Source organism: Papaver somniferum, chromosome 7 (assembly GCF_003573695.1).
Source record: "Papaver somniferum cultivar HN1 chromosome 7, ASM357369v1, whole genome shotgun sequence".
Taxonomy (NCBI): Eukaryota; Viridiplantae; Streptophyta; class Magnoliopsida; order Ranunculales; family Papaveraceae; genus Papaver; species Papaver somniferum.
In genome coordinates, this window is record NC_039364.1 from 49,070,692 (window position 1) to 49,083,848 (window position 13,157).

Genomic DNA, 13,157 nt, shown 5'->3' on the forward strand with positions numbered 1-13,157 from the left:
AAGTGATTTTTAGAGAACCATTTCATGGGCGTAGATTCATTTTTAGAGAACCATAAGTTATCCTTCTAATATTTCTATTTTCTAGTCTGTCTTTCATCACTACAAGCATACACATTTCTCATGGAGACTGAATGATGAAAAGAATTCTCTTGCATGTGCAAGGATTGATCATTCTCAAAATATCAGATTCACAGTGGGCTAATGAATAATGCAGGAGAGTTTTAATAGAAGGAATTTCTCCTAAAAGTTATCTGGAAATCCTGTCAGGCTTTGCCCAACAAAAAGCAAATGCTGTGAATGATTCAGATTGGTATCAGATTTAGAGGCCGCAGCAGCAACCAAAACCCCACATAAAACCTGAAGAATGATTATCTTTTGAACCTCTATTTCTTATGATAATTTAAGAGACTAATAAAACAAAAAGAGGGTAACATCAGAGACGCAACCGTTTTCAGTTTTCACCATTTTAATTCATTCATAGGTAATGAATAAAACACACAGGAGGTTCAACTCCAACATCCAAAGGACGAAGCTGGATAATCAGTTCATTACACAGCTTATGCCAATACAGAATCCAAAAATCACAAACAACAATGTTACATGGATATGCCAATATAGAAACCAAAATTCACAGACTAGAGTGTAACAATGGAAGCAAAGGAAGATGTCTAAAAAGACAGTGATTTCGAGGTGGGATGCTAACAGTTAAGCTTCCGATGTCTTAAACAAAGTCTCAACCTCATCAATGATTTTTCGAGCTTCATCCAGTTCTGGGCCATCCTGTTGATTTGGTTCTTCCAACTGTGCCTGAAAAAGTAGAATATGTTTTAAGAGACAATGAACACAATTACAGAACTTATGAGCCGCCTATTGACTAGGACGTGCAGTTGATAGACTGTGGATCATGCAGCCTTTTTGCATTAGGGCGACTTGTTATTGATGTTCGAATGAGTTTTCAGAACTAGGATACAGTCCAAAAATCTGAATATCTGCCTAATACATGGAAGATTTAGTTTTAATTTCAAATATTGAATTTGAATACAGTTCGAGAGACCCATCTCTAAAAAACCCCTAGCTAAACCCTCTTCTTTTTTTTTTCTTTTTTTTTTTGCATATTTTGTTTAGAAAAATACCAGGGTTTCTTTGATGTCAGCTAGTGAGGTCTCCAAACGCTTGCGGCAATCTGGAATCATCATTCTGGATTCAGCCAAAACGTTCTCCTGATACAACATTTTGAGTAAAATCAAGTAAGATCACAACTAATACAGTACAATATAAGACTTCAAGTCTCGGTTACAAACTGAATTTTAATGAGACAGCTCTGTAGTTGGAATTTATACAAGCAAAATTATGCAAACCACGTTTAACACCGAAACTACATTCAGTTGACCTGTTTCAGAACGATTCACAAACTGAAATTCGATTTGCATTAATTCACCATTTAATACCAGCAATTGAAAGATAACTAGATGCCTTTAGCTGTCTCTCGCTCGCCAGTAATTAGTGATTTCAGGTGCAAAATGGAGAATGAATAAACTAAAGTAAAATCTTGGTAGAGCCTCTCTGTTGAGATGTTAAAGTCGTCTTGGAGTTGAACCCATGACCTAACATCAAATTTCGCTTACAATTTGTAACAATTATCTACTAATGACTCCTCCATTGCTAATCAAAAAAGACAATAGGCATAATTTCTTAAGTATATTTGGCGCAAGAAAACTCCAATAGTTATAAAGTACACAGCAATATAATTAACCCAGAAGATTATTAAGCACACATGAGTTACCTATGCATCTACAGCAATTCTACAACAATGCAATTTTCACTGCAATTAGTAATAAACTACACCTAAAAACCCTTAAGACAACTGGTGAAATGTACCTGCTGTTTAAGATCATAAGGATCAGCTCCTTTCTCTTTCATGTCAGCAGTTTTACTAGCTTCTCTCTCCACTTCTTTTTCATACGAGTAAAGTTCTTTAAGAACACGCTTACATGTACCTGTCTTGATCTTCAAATTTCTAAGAGTTGCCATTATAACACTGCATCAGGATCAAATCAAATGAGTAATTAATTTCCATTAATCAATCACTCCAGTAAGAAAATACACTGAAATGTCTGAAGATATTTGAACTCCAGTCTAGGGTTTCTAAGCATAAGAAGTAGAAACGATACTGAACCAAACCCTAAGAAAAATTAGTTATAAATTAAAGTTTAATTGAAGTAACTGATCAAATCATAAACAATAACCAATCAACATTAACATTTTGAAAATTCCAAACCTAAAATTCTTCAATATCTTTCTTTCTTCTTGGGAGAGTGAATGAGTAAGAGACCAAGAGTGAGAATGGAGATCGTCATATATAAAGGAACACAACTTGTGTCTGCCCCTCATTAAAATAGCGGGTGTCAATATAAAACGAAAAATGAAAATATACCGAAAGGGTATTTTTTTTCTTTTTCCGGCGGTTCCTTTCTTTGTTCTTGTTCATAAACAACTTCTCCAGAATATTCGAAAATTTCTTGTGGGAAAAATGCATACAAAAAGAAAGTTAGATTCTCAGACAGAATTTATTTATTTATTCATTTTGGTATATCTTCTCTGCAACTATTGGTCAGCATCAGCATCTCTTCTCCAAACAATCTAAGGGTTTCAGACATTTCTGGTACTTACCTAGCTCTATTTTGTTACACTCTTATGAAAATGCAGTTTCTTGATTGAATCATTTTCAAATACAATGATTTTAGAATTTCCTGAAAAAAACAGTTAAACCCTGTTTCCTATTACTAGTTTCACAGACGGGGTTTTCATCCTTATTTTTTCGTGCAAGGTTAGTTCGAATTGACCTTCATGACTATAGGCGAAATTGAATAAATTTTCTTAGGAATTTAGGTTAACAGAATCATGATTTCTTAGAAAAAATCATGTAATAACCAATTATTCACTCGACTCTATGATCCTTGATTCGTTTTAAGCACAAGGGTGAGCAAGGCCAATGAGCTTGAACGACCAACTACCTGTATATAAGATTGCACTGGACTCGGTTTTGTGGTTACCGTGTCGTCTCAACGGCCAGTGACCTTTTTATACTTATGCAGTATTCCCAGTGTTTTGTATATTGTCAATTCTGCCAACATGTTTCTGACAGAATTTTTCAATTGATGGACATTTTATCCTTTTTCTTTTTCCATTCTGGAAGTCCCACCGCCAATGGACAGTTTATTTTCTGGGTCATGGTTCTTATTTTCATATTTAATGCTTCTTTTGTATGCAGTAATTTGGTTGAAGTTTTGTGAAGACGCCATAGTTTGGTCCTTGATGTCCTACAAGATTGCTTTAATAACAGTTAATATATAGGCTCAAGTTTTTGCTGTCAGTGTACTTCCTGCACTGTCCTTGTCTATGCCTCTATTGAAGACGAGTGTTAAAGATATAGCTGCGTGTGGAGCAGTTGGAGAAGGGTTGTTAAAACATGATAAGCTTTCCCGTAAAGGTGCAAGGACTAATTTACCTCATCTACCACTTGAAGAACATTGCAATCTCCCTCAAGCACAAAGTGTGAGCTCATCTGTTTCAAAATCGAGCTTTCAGATGTTGTCTTATCCATCAAAACTTGGTCTCTCTCTGAAGAAAAATGGCAAAAGCAAGAGCCTCCAAGTAGTCCTTGATGGCCTTCGCAAACCAGAAGATGAAGAACGTGTTGAATCCTTTCGAGAGTTGCTTTCGTTGGATGGTGAACGAACTAATAAACATGATGATTATCATACCCTTTTACGGTAAAGTTTCTTCCCAATCTTGTGAAATATATAACTGGCTGTTCTGTTTCATAGCTGTGCATTTTGTAAAATATGTCCGAAAAACCAAAAAAGAAAAATAAGGCAATAAAAAGAGAAATAATCCAATATTGCTGCTTTCACTTATAAGCTTCCGTTGAGCTGTTGATCTTCGGCAGTTGGTGCAGATTTCTGCATTTGGAGATGTGTAGGAACCTCATCCAACCGTAAAACCAGTTCTCATACTCCCTTGGATGTTCTGGCCCTCTCCTGTTATCTCCCTTGTTAAAAAATGAATAAAGATGTTTGAAGCAGAACTATTATATTGTGGAAGCAGTTTATCTTTCAGTCATTTCGATGGGACGATAAATGAGAGCTGAAATCCAAGCGATGGTATAAAAATGGCATTCTATTATTGATTCTCTTAAATGTGTTGCAGTTTCTTAAGGATGAGAAGTTTTGACCTACAACAAGCCAAAGATATGTATCTAAAAATGCTCAAGTGGCGTGAGGAATGTAGGGTTGATTTAATTTCTAAGGTGGATACTAACTTTTTTTCATATGTATAGGTTTTCTTGAGAACCACCATCTTCTTCGCATAGATAGTGTATTATATAATGATGAAGCCATGGTTTTCCATCTTTAACTTATCAAAGCTATTTGTCACTACCTCACAGGTTTCATTTTGTTCGATGATATTCTGCAGGAATTTATATTTGATGAGTATCTGGAAGTTAAGAGTTGCTATCCACATGGATATCACGGGGTTGACAAATTTGGCCGGCCATTATATATCGAAAGGATAGGGAAGATAGATCTTAATGCACTTTTCAAAATAACTACAATTGATCGTTTTGTCAAGTATCACATTTCTGAGCAAGAGAAGACGTTAAATTTGAGATATCCTGCATGTTCTGTTGCAGCTAAGAGACATCTAGCGTCCACCACAAGTATCCTCGACGTGAAGGGTGTGGTGAGTATATCTGTTTGATTTTATTGAAGACCAAGAAACTTGCCAAAAGGGGCTTCATAGTTGCATTTACGTGTAACTTATGAGTCCATAAATTAATCGTAGCTTGTGGAATGGTCAATTACTCTGACAGTAATGTGGAACTCTGGTCACGTACATTACAGCACATCCCATATGTGTACTGATTTTTTTTCTTCATATCTTTGTATTGCATCTGTGAGTCCCTTTAAGATGAGAAGTTTGATCCGATAACTTTGAAATATTCTTGTATATGCTTGTGTGTGTATATCATACTCTGTACACGACAAAGGCCCTTTTAGGGACTGGGTTGGTCTGAGGGTCAGACAAATATAGTCTAAATTAAAATGTAGTGATCTAAGCTGATATTTGTTGTGTAGGGTATGAATAACTTCTCAAAGCATGCCAGAGAACTATTTGCAGAAATTCAAAAGATTGATAGCAGTTATTATCCAGAGGTATATATCATAGCTTTGTGTTTTCTGAGGTATTCTATGGATCCTTTTTAGAATTCCCTTTGTCAACTCAACGATTACTCTTGTTTTCTCAGACTCTTCATCAATTATTTATCGTGAATGCTGGATCAGGGTTTAGGGTCTTGTGGAGAGCTCTCAAGGCTTTTCTTGATTCAAGAACGATAGCCAAGATTCAAGTATATTCCAATTTTCAACCTATCTACTTTTGTGTTTAGGCGACAAAGTTGAAATGGAATCTCAAATATGGCTATCCTTTGGTATGGAAAATTTAGTTGTCCAAAAATTGATTTCAGGTGCTGGGAAGCAACTACCAGAGCTACCTGACTGAAGTTATTCACCCAAGGTACATTTTCTGGGCAGAAGAAACTCCCTAAGTATGTGAATGTGTTTCTCCATCTAAAGTTTTATCCTCATTGAAAATTTTATATTATCTAATTATGCAGCAATTTGCCAAGTTTTCTTGGTGGAACTTGCACATGTAGTGAATATGGAGGTTGTTTGATGAATGATAGAGGACCATGGACTGATCCGCAAGTTACTGAACTGTTGCAGGCAATATCTCATTCGTTGTTATATTCTTCTCTGAACATTAAGTATCCACTTTCACTTTCTTGCATCCTTCTTGTTTATTTGAGGTGCATGTTTGTAATGTTTGTCATAGGCAAATGGCGAAATAGAAGCGCCACTCATTTGTGAGAACAATACCAGTGTGGTTGCAGATGACCACAAGGATTTAGAGAAACACATGCAAACTAGTGAGCATGATGAGGTTGTCATCACCTCGAAAGGTCTTCCTCTGGCAGCAAGACCTGAAAACACCAAGATGGTGACCTACACAAATTTCCATGGTTTAGCCTTCTGGGGAACGAAACTCCGTGACAATTTCTGGTGTTTCTTCGCTGTCACCATCTTGTTTATGCTTTCCTTTCTTTTGAGGAATTCAATGGCACATCGTTTGAAACAGGAAGTGGTTATGAAGCAGCTAAAAGAGCTTATAAGTCAGATCAAAGAGTTTAAGGAGCTTTCTTCCTCGGTAAGTGCAAATGGTAATCAATTGGCTTGTTTAATTTTTGAATCTTAATCTCGTATAGATCATGTTGTTGATAATTTCATTGCAGGATGGAGGTTCAGTTACAAAAACAAGCAACACAAACTGAAAGTGTGATCAAGTACATTCAAGGGTGTATCTTTATATGGGAAATACATATTGACTTAGCATTTATTTCACAAGTCAGTTGTACAAGAAAATGAAGAACAACTGAAATTTCTATTTTATCATTTGGTGATGGTCCCCTAGAATTATATATCTCTACATTAAAGAAATACCAGAATTTCGTTATTCCTATCGTAGTTTAACAAGTTTCACATAGTTTGTACTAAATCTAATTGTTCTTAATCAGAGAATGTAACATTCACGTTTACAAACCCATCTGTTTCTGTATAACAAGTTAGGATGAGGATTTTCCCTTCATTGTTCACTGATTAAGCAATGCAGCACAGTAAGAGTATGAAGCCCAAGACATAAAATCTCATTACACTTATAAAGGGTAATCCATTTTATCGATTCTCAGCTCTAACTTTACATTCAGTTTACTTGAAAGTATAAAAAAAAAAGCAAGAGTAAACATATTCCTTAACATTCATGTGTTTTTTGCTCAAAAGTTGAATTGGTGACGGAATGTATCTTCTTTTTTCAGCAGTCTCACCTCAGCTTTTGATGACTCCAGTGATGACAAATTTTTCAGGAAGGCCAATTTCTGTACCAACCAGCCCATGCAGAGACTAATCCACTAATCCCAAGAGTGACAGCATGGTTGCAGAATGGATTTGGCTCGATTTCAGCCAACGCGATGATAAGGTCAGCTAAGTTAGCAGACATTCCCATCAATCTCATCACCCTATCTTCTTTGATTTTCTTCAGACTCTTCTCCTTTGTCTCAACTTCCTCTGTTGAATTACTATCTTTCAGAACTTCAGATTGCAGGAGAAGTTTCTTCTGCATTTTTAGTCCTTCATTTATCAGAATGAAGTCTGTTATAATGAAGAAAACATAGCCAAAAGCTTCCCCAAAAGCAGAAGTATAGCTCATCCGTTTAGCTAACCTGGCATCAATAACTCCTATTCTTGATAACCATAAGAAGTGATCAAAGAAGAAATAAACCATCTCTCCAGCATTGGCAAGAACTGCAAGTAACTGAAAAGTAGGGGAAGAACCGGGATTTCTTCGGAGTGCATTGAAGCCAGTAAGGAACCGACCTGATCGAAATGCTTTACGGCTAAGACCGGAAGCAACTTCCCATTTTTTGGCCCGGTCAGCAAAATCAGGATGGGTTGATTCAACATGCCAATGAACAAGTTTTGAAACATATTGAAAAGTTTTCACAAGTTTATCTATACCATCTCTCTTTGCCAGAAAGATTACTAGCTTATCTAGTGTATCATTCATAGCTTCTCGGTTTCTGGTAATGCTGTGAACCTTGCTGATAGAATGGTTTTATCGGGGTTTCAAAATTAAAACCCATTGAAAACTAAGGGACGCCACAGGTTTCTTTCCGGATAATATTTAGTGTCTGGCTCTTGTTGGATTTGTTTTTTCCATTTTTTTTTAATAAATTTGTTTTTGTTTGTACATAGAAAGACTCTGAAAAATAATAATGTACCGATGTTTTTTACATTCACGCATAACATACCTTTGGAACTTGTGTTCTTAGTCATACAAGATAGCATTTCAGAGGTATATGAAGTCGGCAAAGAAGAGTTAAAATACGGCACAGAGCCTCAACGTGCGACGTAAGTTCTGGCCAACGGCTGAGTTCTGGACAAAACTTTACCGGCATAGGGCTGAAAATTCAGCCCGCCTAAGAAGGAGGTGTAAATTACGAAAACACCTCTTTTTTCAATTATCAACGTTACCCTGCTCCTCTCAGAAAACATATTCAAGAATTTCTCCATCAAAAAACAAAAAAGAGTTAAAGCTTTTCCATTTCCCTTTCTCTGCTGCAATTCGAAGAGGTAATTTATTGTTTTCGTTCATCATCTTCGATTTGTACTAAGTTATAATTTCACAAAACCCATATTGTTCAACTGCCCTAATTTTCTTCTCAGAGCATGGTTATATGTTCATTCACTTAATTGTAGATTGTTGTTTCATATTTGATGAATTCAATTCTAGCATATTCAATTGTTTTTTTCTGTTTTGTTTTTTTGGATTATTGTGGAGAATATTGTCTCAACTACATTAGAAAGTAAAAGAAAAGGGGATTTTCAAAAAGTGAAGAGATTCTGACTTATGTGAACTTGCACTTCTCTAACTCAAAACCCTTCAAAGGAATTCTAATTGAGATAGCAATGAATTTTCCTAGCTGAAAATAATGATGTTTAGGAAAGAATTGGAGGATGACCTCTTGGCGAGGCGTCGTCTTCACAGATGTTGTCACATAGGTCTTTGTTTATGGCAACTCAGTTACTGGGTTTTGAAATTACATTATTTTTCTGGTGTATGGCGTTTATGATGTTCATTTTGCTGGGATAGTAACTTAAAATGATCAAAACTTTGTACGTGAAGTATAGTTCCGTTGCACTGACATGATTTTTTGCCCCCTGTTGCTAATTTTTGAGCTGTGCAGATTAGGCAATGGCATCGCTATCTTCTCCGCCACCACATATAGTGACAACTCATGTTTCTCGACTTCAGTTGTTAAAACTTGGATCATGGAAGGTACAGAATCCTCGCCATGGCCTCACCTTTCCCCATATGCGCCTGAAACATTTTCCTATTCTTAGCAACAAAATGTCCTCTTGGGAGCCATCTCCCTTCCCATTTTCCCCCAAGGACGACGAAGGTAGGAACTTCCTAAAGGAACCTGATAACACTTTTGAATCTATGGATGTGAAAGATATGCTAAAATCATCGCTTTCTGATGATGAAGATGTTGTAGAGGAGAAATCCCAACCATCTGTGCAACTTCAACCTCTTAAATGGCCGATGTGGCTTTTAGGGCCTTCGGTTGTTCTCGTTACAGGAATGATACCCACTTTATGGTTACCGTTATCCTCTGTATTTCTTGGTGCAAATACCGCCAGCTTACTGTCCTTGATAGGGCTTGACAGTATTTTCAATACTGGTGCAATCCTATTTCTCCTCATGGCGGATGCATGTGCTCGACCAAAAAACCCTACACAGATGTTCAATAGCCAGGCTCCTCTCAGTTACAAGTTCTGGAACGTACTTGCGAGCATAGTCGGGTTTCTGATACCTCTTCTGATGTATTTTGCTTCTCACAAAGACTTAATTCAACCACAAGTATCTTTCATATCGTTCTCTGTTCTACTTGGACCCTATCTTCTTCTTTTATCTATACAAACGCTGACAGAGATGCTGACCTGGCATTGGAAATCCCCCGTGTGGTTAGTGACCCCAATTGTTTATGAAGCATATCGAGTTCTGCAGTTGATGAGGGGTTTAAGGTTGGGTGTGGATATTGGTGCACCTACTTGGATTATGGCGAGTATGAAAGGATTGGTTTCTTGGTGGATACTGATACTTTGTATGCAGCTTATGAGGGTAGCCTGGTTTGCTGGATTTGCAGACCAAGCTCGACAACAAACTTGAAATTAGAATGAAAATGCTTTTCTTCTATTACTGTAGGTGTAAAAGGATCTAGCCGTAAAATTGAATAAATTGTGAAATTGTATAAGCTTGCATGGTGTATGAGTTATACTCTTCTGTGTCGCCAAAATGATTTACTGTTACTGTATAGTCATCTGATTTCCATCAGTTTGATAGCCTCTAATTAATTTCTTGTAAATGAACAAGAATTGTGTTCCTGCTGTGGGAGTAAATTTGTTGAGGTGTTATGAAAAAGTCTTTCTGATTGTTATCAGTAGATCTGAGCACTGCAATTTAGACTGGAGTTTCACTTGCTCAGTCTTTCTTCCAAAAGTGGAGGTTAAGGACCTTAGCCTCAGTGTGGTATAACATTATCTGTTCAACCGAGCTTTCACAACCAATTGCCATATTTGGCGGTCATCTTGAAATATCAAATATCGGATCCTGATATCCAAAAAAATTGGGACATCCTTCTGTTTTGGCGCACTAGTGTCTTTTTTTTTTTTTTTTTTTGCTTTTTAACAACCAAAAGTTTTATTAAAAGGTAGAAACCGTACAACAAATTATGGTGCAGATTTACGATACCGTATTGAATTTTAGACTTCAAAATTATACTATTAGAATCATTTATCTTTTTTATCCTACACCATTTCACTAGTTTATCCGCTTTCCCGTTACAATCCCTACGCACATATTAAATATCTACATTAATATTATTACACAAAAAAGTTGGCACATCCTTTAGAATAGTTTTTGTTCTCCGGTCGCAAGCTGATAGCATGTTGTTCAAAAAATTTACTGCATCTTTACAATCTGCTATAATCTTTACGTTGTTAACATTCAGCTCCTTCGCCCATTGAAATGTTCTCTGTATAGCTAGGCCTTCTGCTGATGTTGGTCGTGTTGTAGATCCTGAAAAGAAATAAATATCAACAATATTGTTGTTTGACCAGTAAATTATCCCAATCCCATAAGATCCATCCTCTTCATCATAAGATGCATCATAAAATGTCGTGTTTTATTTCTTCAAAAACCTCCTTTGTCCATCACGTTTCCTTTTTTATTCTTTTAAATATTGTTATTTCATACTGTTTCTTCCATTCTTCCAAAAAAAATTGGATTCCTTTTATATACTCCATAGAGTCTGGCTTAGCTTTATTAAAGTTGACCTCATTTATGTGATTCCAAATCTTCCAGCATATGATACCGAATATTTCTTTCCATAACTCAGATGAGAACCAAGATCTAACCCAAGTAAAAAGTTCTCCATTATAACTTGTCATTTGAATACAATAACAAATCAAACAGCTCTCGTGAAGTTGCATGAGGTAAATAAATGAGCAGATGTTTTTATCTGATTAGTATTACACAACAGACAAAAGGGTTCTACTACTGCATTCATTTTTGCTCTTAAAGGTAACACATCAATTACCATTTTCCAGGTAAACAAAGTAACTCTGGGAATTGTTTTCAAATGTCAAGTACTTTTCCAAATTTATCCATACTGTTATGATGCTCATGCGAAAGAATCATATATGTTGATCTAATAGAAAATTCACCTGCCTTTGTACCTAGTCATCTCAATCTATCCTGATTGTGTGAGTTTATGTAGATATTCTTTATTCTGGCAGCTATATTTGTAGGGAGCACAGAATCAATTAAGCACATATTCCAATTACCATGTATATCAATAAGATCAGAGACATAACCTAAATCATCATGCTGCCAATTATTCTATACACCTGTTTTAGGTATCCAATTATATTTTGAAATTTGAAAGTTTCCCCCATCACCAATATCCCATATACTGTTATTTTTAATAACTTCTAAATGTTTCCTAATACTCGTCCAGATCTAAGAGGCAATGTAATAACTGCTCTTATAAAAAGGATGCTTTCCCAAAAGAAACCTAACTCAAAGATCATTTGGGTTATTCAATAATCTTCATGTCAATTTACTCAACAAAGAAATATTCATTTTATGAGGATTACGGATCCCCAGGCCCCCACAAGGTTTAGGTGTACAGACTCTATACCAAGCTTTCAGATAATATGCCTTTTTAGGGTTACTTATTCCACCATAGATCCCTTTGGATTTTATCAAACTTATCGAACACAGTTGATGGGAATTCAAAACACTGCATCAGATAACATGGGTATACATATATAATTGAATTAGTCAAAACTGTGCGGTCAACTTGAGATAAGCTTTCCATCTTTGGCTTTTTATCCATGAGAGTCTTGTAAGATTTCTCAAGTAAAGGTTCAAAATTTAAAGTCATTTTGTCTATTAAAAAACAGAGGGATTCCCCAATATTTTTCATCTTTGGAAATTCTTTGAACTCTCAACATCCTAGCTAATATCTTCGTCTGTTTATTACGCACTTTTTGACTAAAAAACACTCCTGATTAGCGATAGTTTATATTCTGACCAGAAGATATACTGAAAATGTCTAAGATATTTTATCGGATTTCTAACTTAGAGATATCCGCTTTACATATTTATTTATTTTTCGCTTTACATAATAAATCACTCATCTTAAATAATAGATGAGATTTAATAATTCATGTTAAACTGCATACCCGAGAAGGTTTTATTTTGTTCAGCATGAGAGAACAGTCTAGACAACCCCTCCTGAACTGTTATAAACAAGAACGAAGATAATGGGTCTCCTTGTCGAAGATCCCTAGATGGTTAAAAGGAACAACTGGTATTCCATTACATAAGACAGTGGATTTAACAATTGATATACACTCAAATATCAAATCATACCATTTTCACTAAACCCAAAATTCTTAAACATGTGCACTATGAACTTCCATTCCATTTTATCAAAAGCTTTTGATAAATCTAATTTTAAAGCTAAAAAATCCTTCATGGATTTGCTCGTATTCATGGAATGTAGCATTTCATGAGCAATAACGATATTATCCACTGTTTGCCTCTTGGGTATAAAAGTTGACTGATTCGGGGCTATAATCTTATCCAACACAGATTTCAGTCTAGTAGATAATATTTTAGAAATCAATTTATATAAAGTATTACTGAGACTTATTGGCCTAAACTCTACAAGAGTTTTTTTTAATAGGAAAGGAAAATAATATTGATATTAAATGCTAATACATAGTTTTTCTTGAATAACTTTAGGGATTAAAAAGATGAAGTAGTCATTCAACGACTCCGGTAGTTTACCTGATTCGAAAAAGTTAATAATTAGATTAACAACTTTATGTTTGTAATAAATTCCAATTAGACTGGAAAAAACCCTGGAGGATATGAAAAAGCGGGGGTCTAACAACCTCACCCAATATTTC

General features: G+C 35.7%; 4 protein-coding genes across 4 annotated transcripts; 2 read left to right on the forward strand and 2 right to left on the reverse strand.

Moving 5' to 3' along the window:
* Positions 1-443: 443 nt before the first annotated feature.
* On the reverse strand, positions 444-2,352 carry LOC113292643 (tubulin-folding cofactor A-like). Its single transcript, XM_026541527.1, has 4 exons — positions 2,279-2,352; positions 1,879-2,038; positions 1,134-1,220; positions 444-807 (listed from the first exon to the last, which is right to left on the reverse strand). The coding sequence occupies exons 2-4, from the start codon at positions 2,029-2,031 to the stop codon at positions 706-708; spliced, it is 342 nt and encodes a 113-aa protein (XP_026397312.1). The 5' UTR covers positions 2,032-2,038; positions 2,279-2,352; the 3' UTR covers positions 444-705.
* A 163-nt stretch (positions 2,353-2,515) lies between these two features.
* LOC113297238 (phosphatidylinositol/phosphatidylcholine transfer protein SFH11-like) lies at positions 2,516-6,607 on the forward strand. Its single transcript, XM_026545666.1, has 10 exons — positions 2,516-2,662; positions 3,272-3,773; positions 4,210-4,309; positions 4,477-4,743; positions 5,139-5,216; positions 5,309-5,410; positions 5,528-5,577; positions 5,678-5,786; positions 5,896-6,267; positions 6,353-6,607. Exons 2-10 carry the CDS (start codon positions 3,400-3,402, stop codon positions 6,389-6,391), a joined length of 1,491 nt encoding a protein of 496 aa, XP_026401451.1. The 5' UTR covers positions 2,516-2,662; positions 3,272-3,399; the 3' UTR covers positions 6,392-6,607.
* A 135-nt stretch (positions 6,608-6,742) lies between these two features.
* Positions 6,743-7,789, reverse strand: LOC113297240 (peroxisomal membrane protein 11B-like). Its single transcript, XM_026545668.1, has one exon. It carries the CDS (start codon positions 7,678-7,680, stop codon positions 6,976-6,978), a length of 705 nt encoding a protein of 234 aa, XP_026401453.1. The 5' UTR covers positions 7,681-7,789; the 3' UTR covers positions 6,743-6,975.
* Positions 7,790-7,883: 94 nt separating this feature from the next.
* On the forward strand, positions 7,884-10,105 carry LOC113297239. The gene is made up of 2 exons (XM_026545667.1): positions 7,884-8,246; positions 8,861-10,105. The coding sequence occupies exon 2, from the start codon at positions 8,869-8,871 to the stop codon at positions 9,844-9,846; it is 978 nt and encodes a 325-aa protein (XP_026401452.1). The 5' UTR covers positions 7,884-8,246; positions 8,861-8,868; the 3' UTR covers positions 9,847-10,105.
* Positions 10,106-13,157: the final 3,052 nt, after the last annotated feature.

Coding starts and splice junctions, on each gene's coding strand:
- LOC113297238 (XM_026545666.1), top strand. CDS start 3,400: ATGCCTCTATTGAAGACGAGTGTTAAAGATATAGCTGCGTGTGGAGCA. Junction 5,578..5,677: donor ACTGAAGTTATTCACCCAAG/GTACATTTTCTG, acceptor CTAATTATGCAG/CAATTTGCCAAGTTTTCTTG. Junction 6,268..6,352: donor TTAAGGAGCTTTCTTCCTCG/GTAAGTGCAAAT, acceptor ATTTCATTGCAG/GATGGAGGTTCAGTTACAAA.
- LOC113292643 (XM_026541527.1), bottom strand. CDS start 2,031: ATGGCAACTCTTAGAAATTTGAAGATCAAGACAGGTACATGTAAGCGT. Junction 1,221..1,878: donor CTTATGATCTTAAACAGCAG/GTACATTTCACC, acceptor ATGTTGTATCAG/GAGAACGTTTTGGCTGAATC. Junction 808..1,133: donor CTGACATCAAAGAAACCCTG/GTATTTTTCTAA, acceptor CTACTTTTTCAG/GCACAGTTGGAAGAACCAAA.
- LOC113297239 (XM_026545667.1), top strand. CDS start 8,869: ATGGCATCGCTATCTTCTCCGCCACCACATATAGTGACAACTCATGTT.
- LOC113297240 (XM_026545668.1), bottom strand. CDS start 7,680: ATGAATGATACACTAGATAAGCTAGTAATCTTTCTGGCAAAGAGAGAT.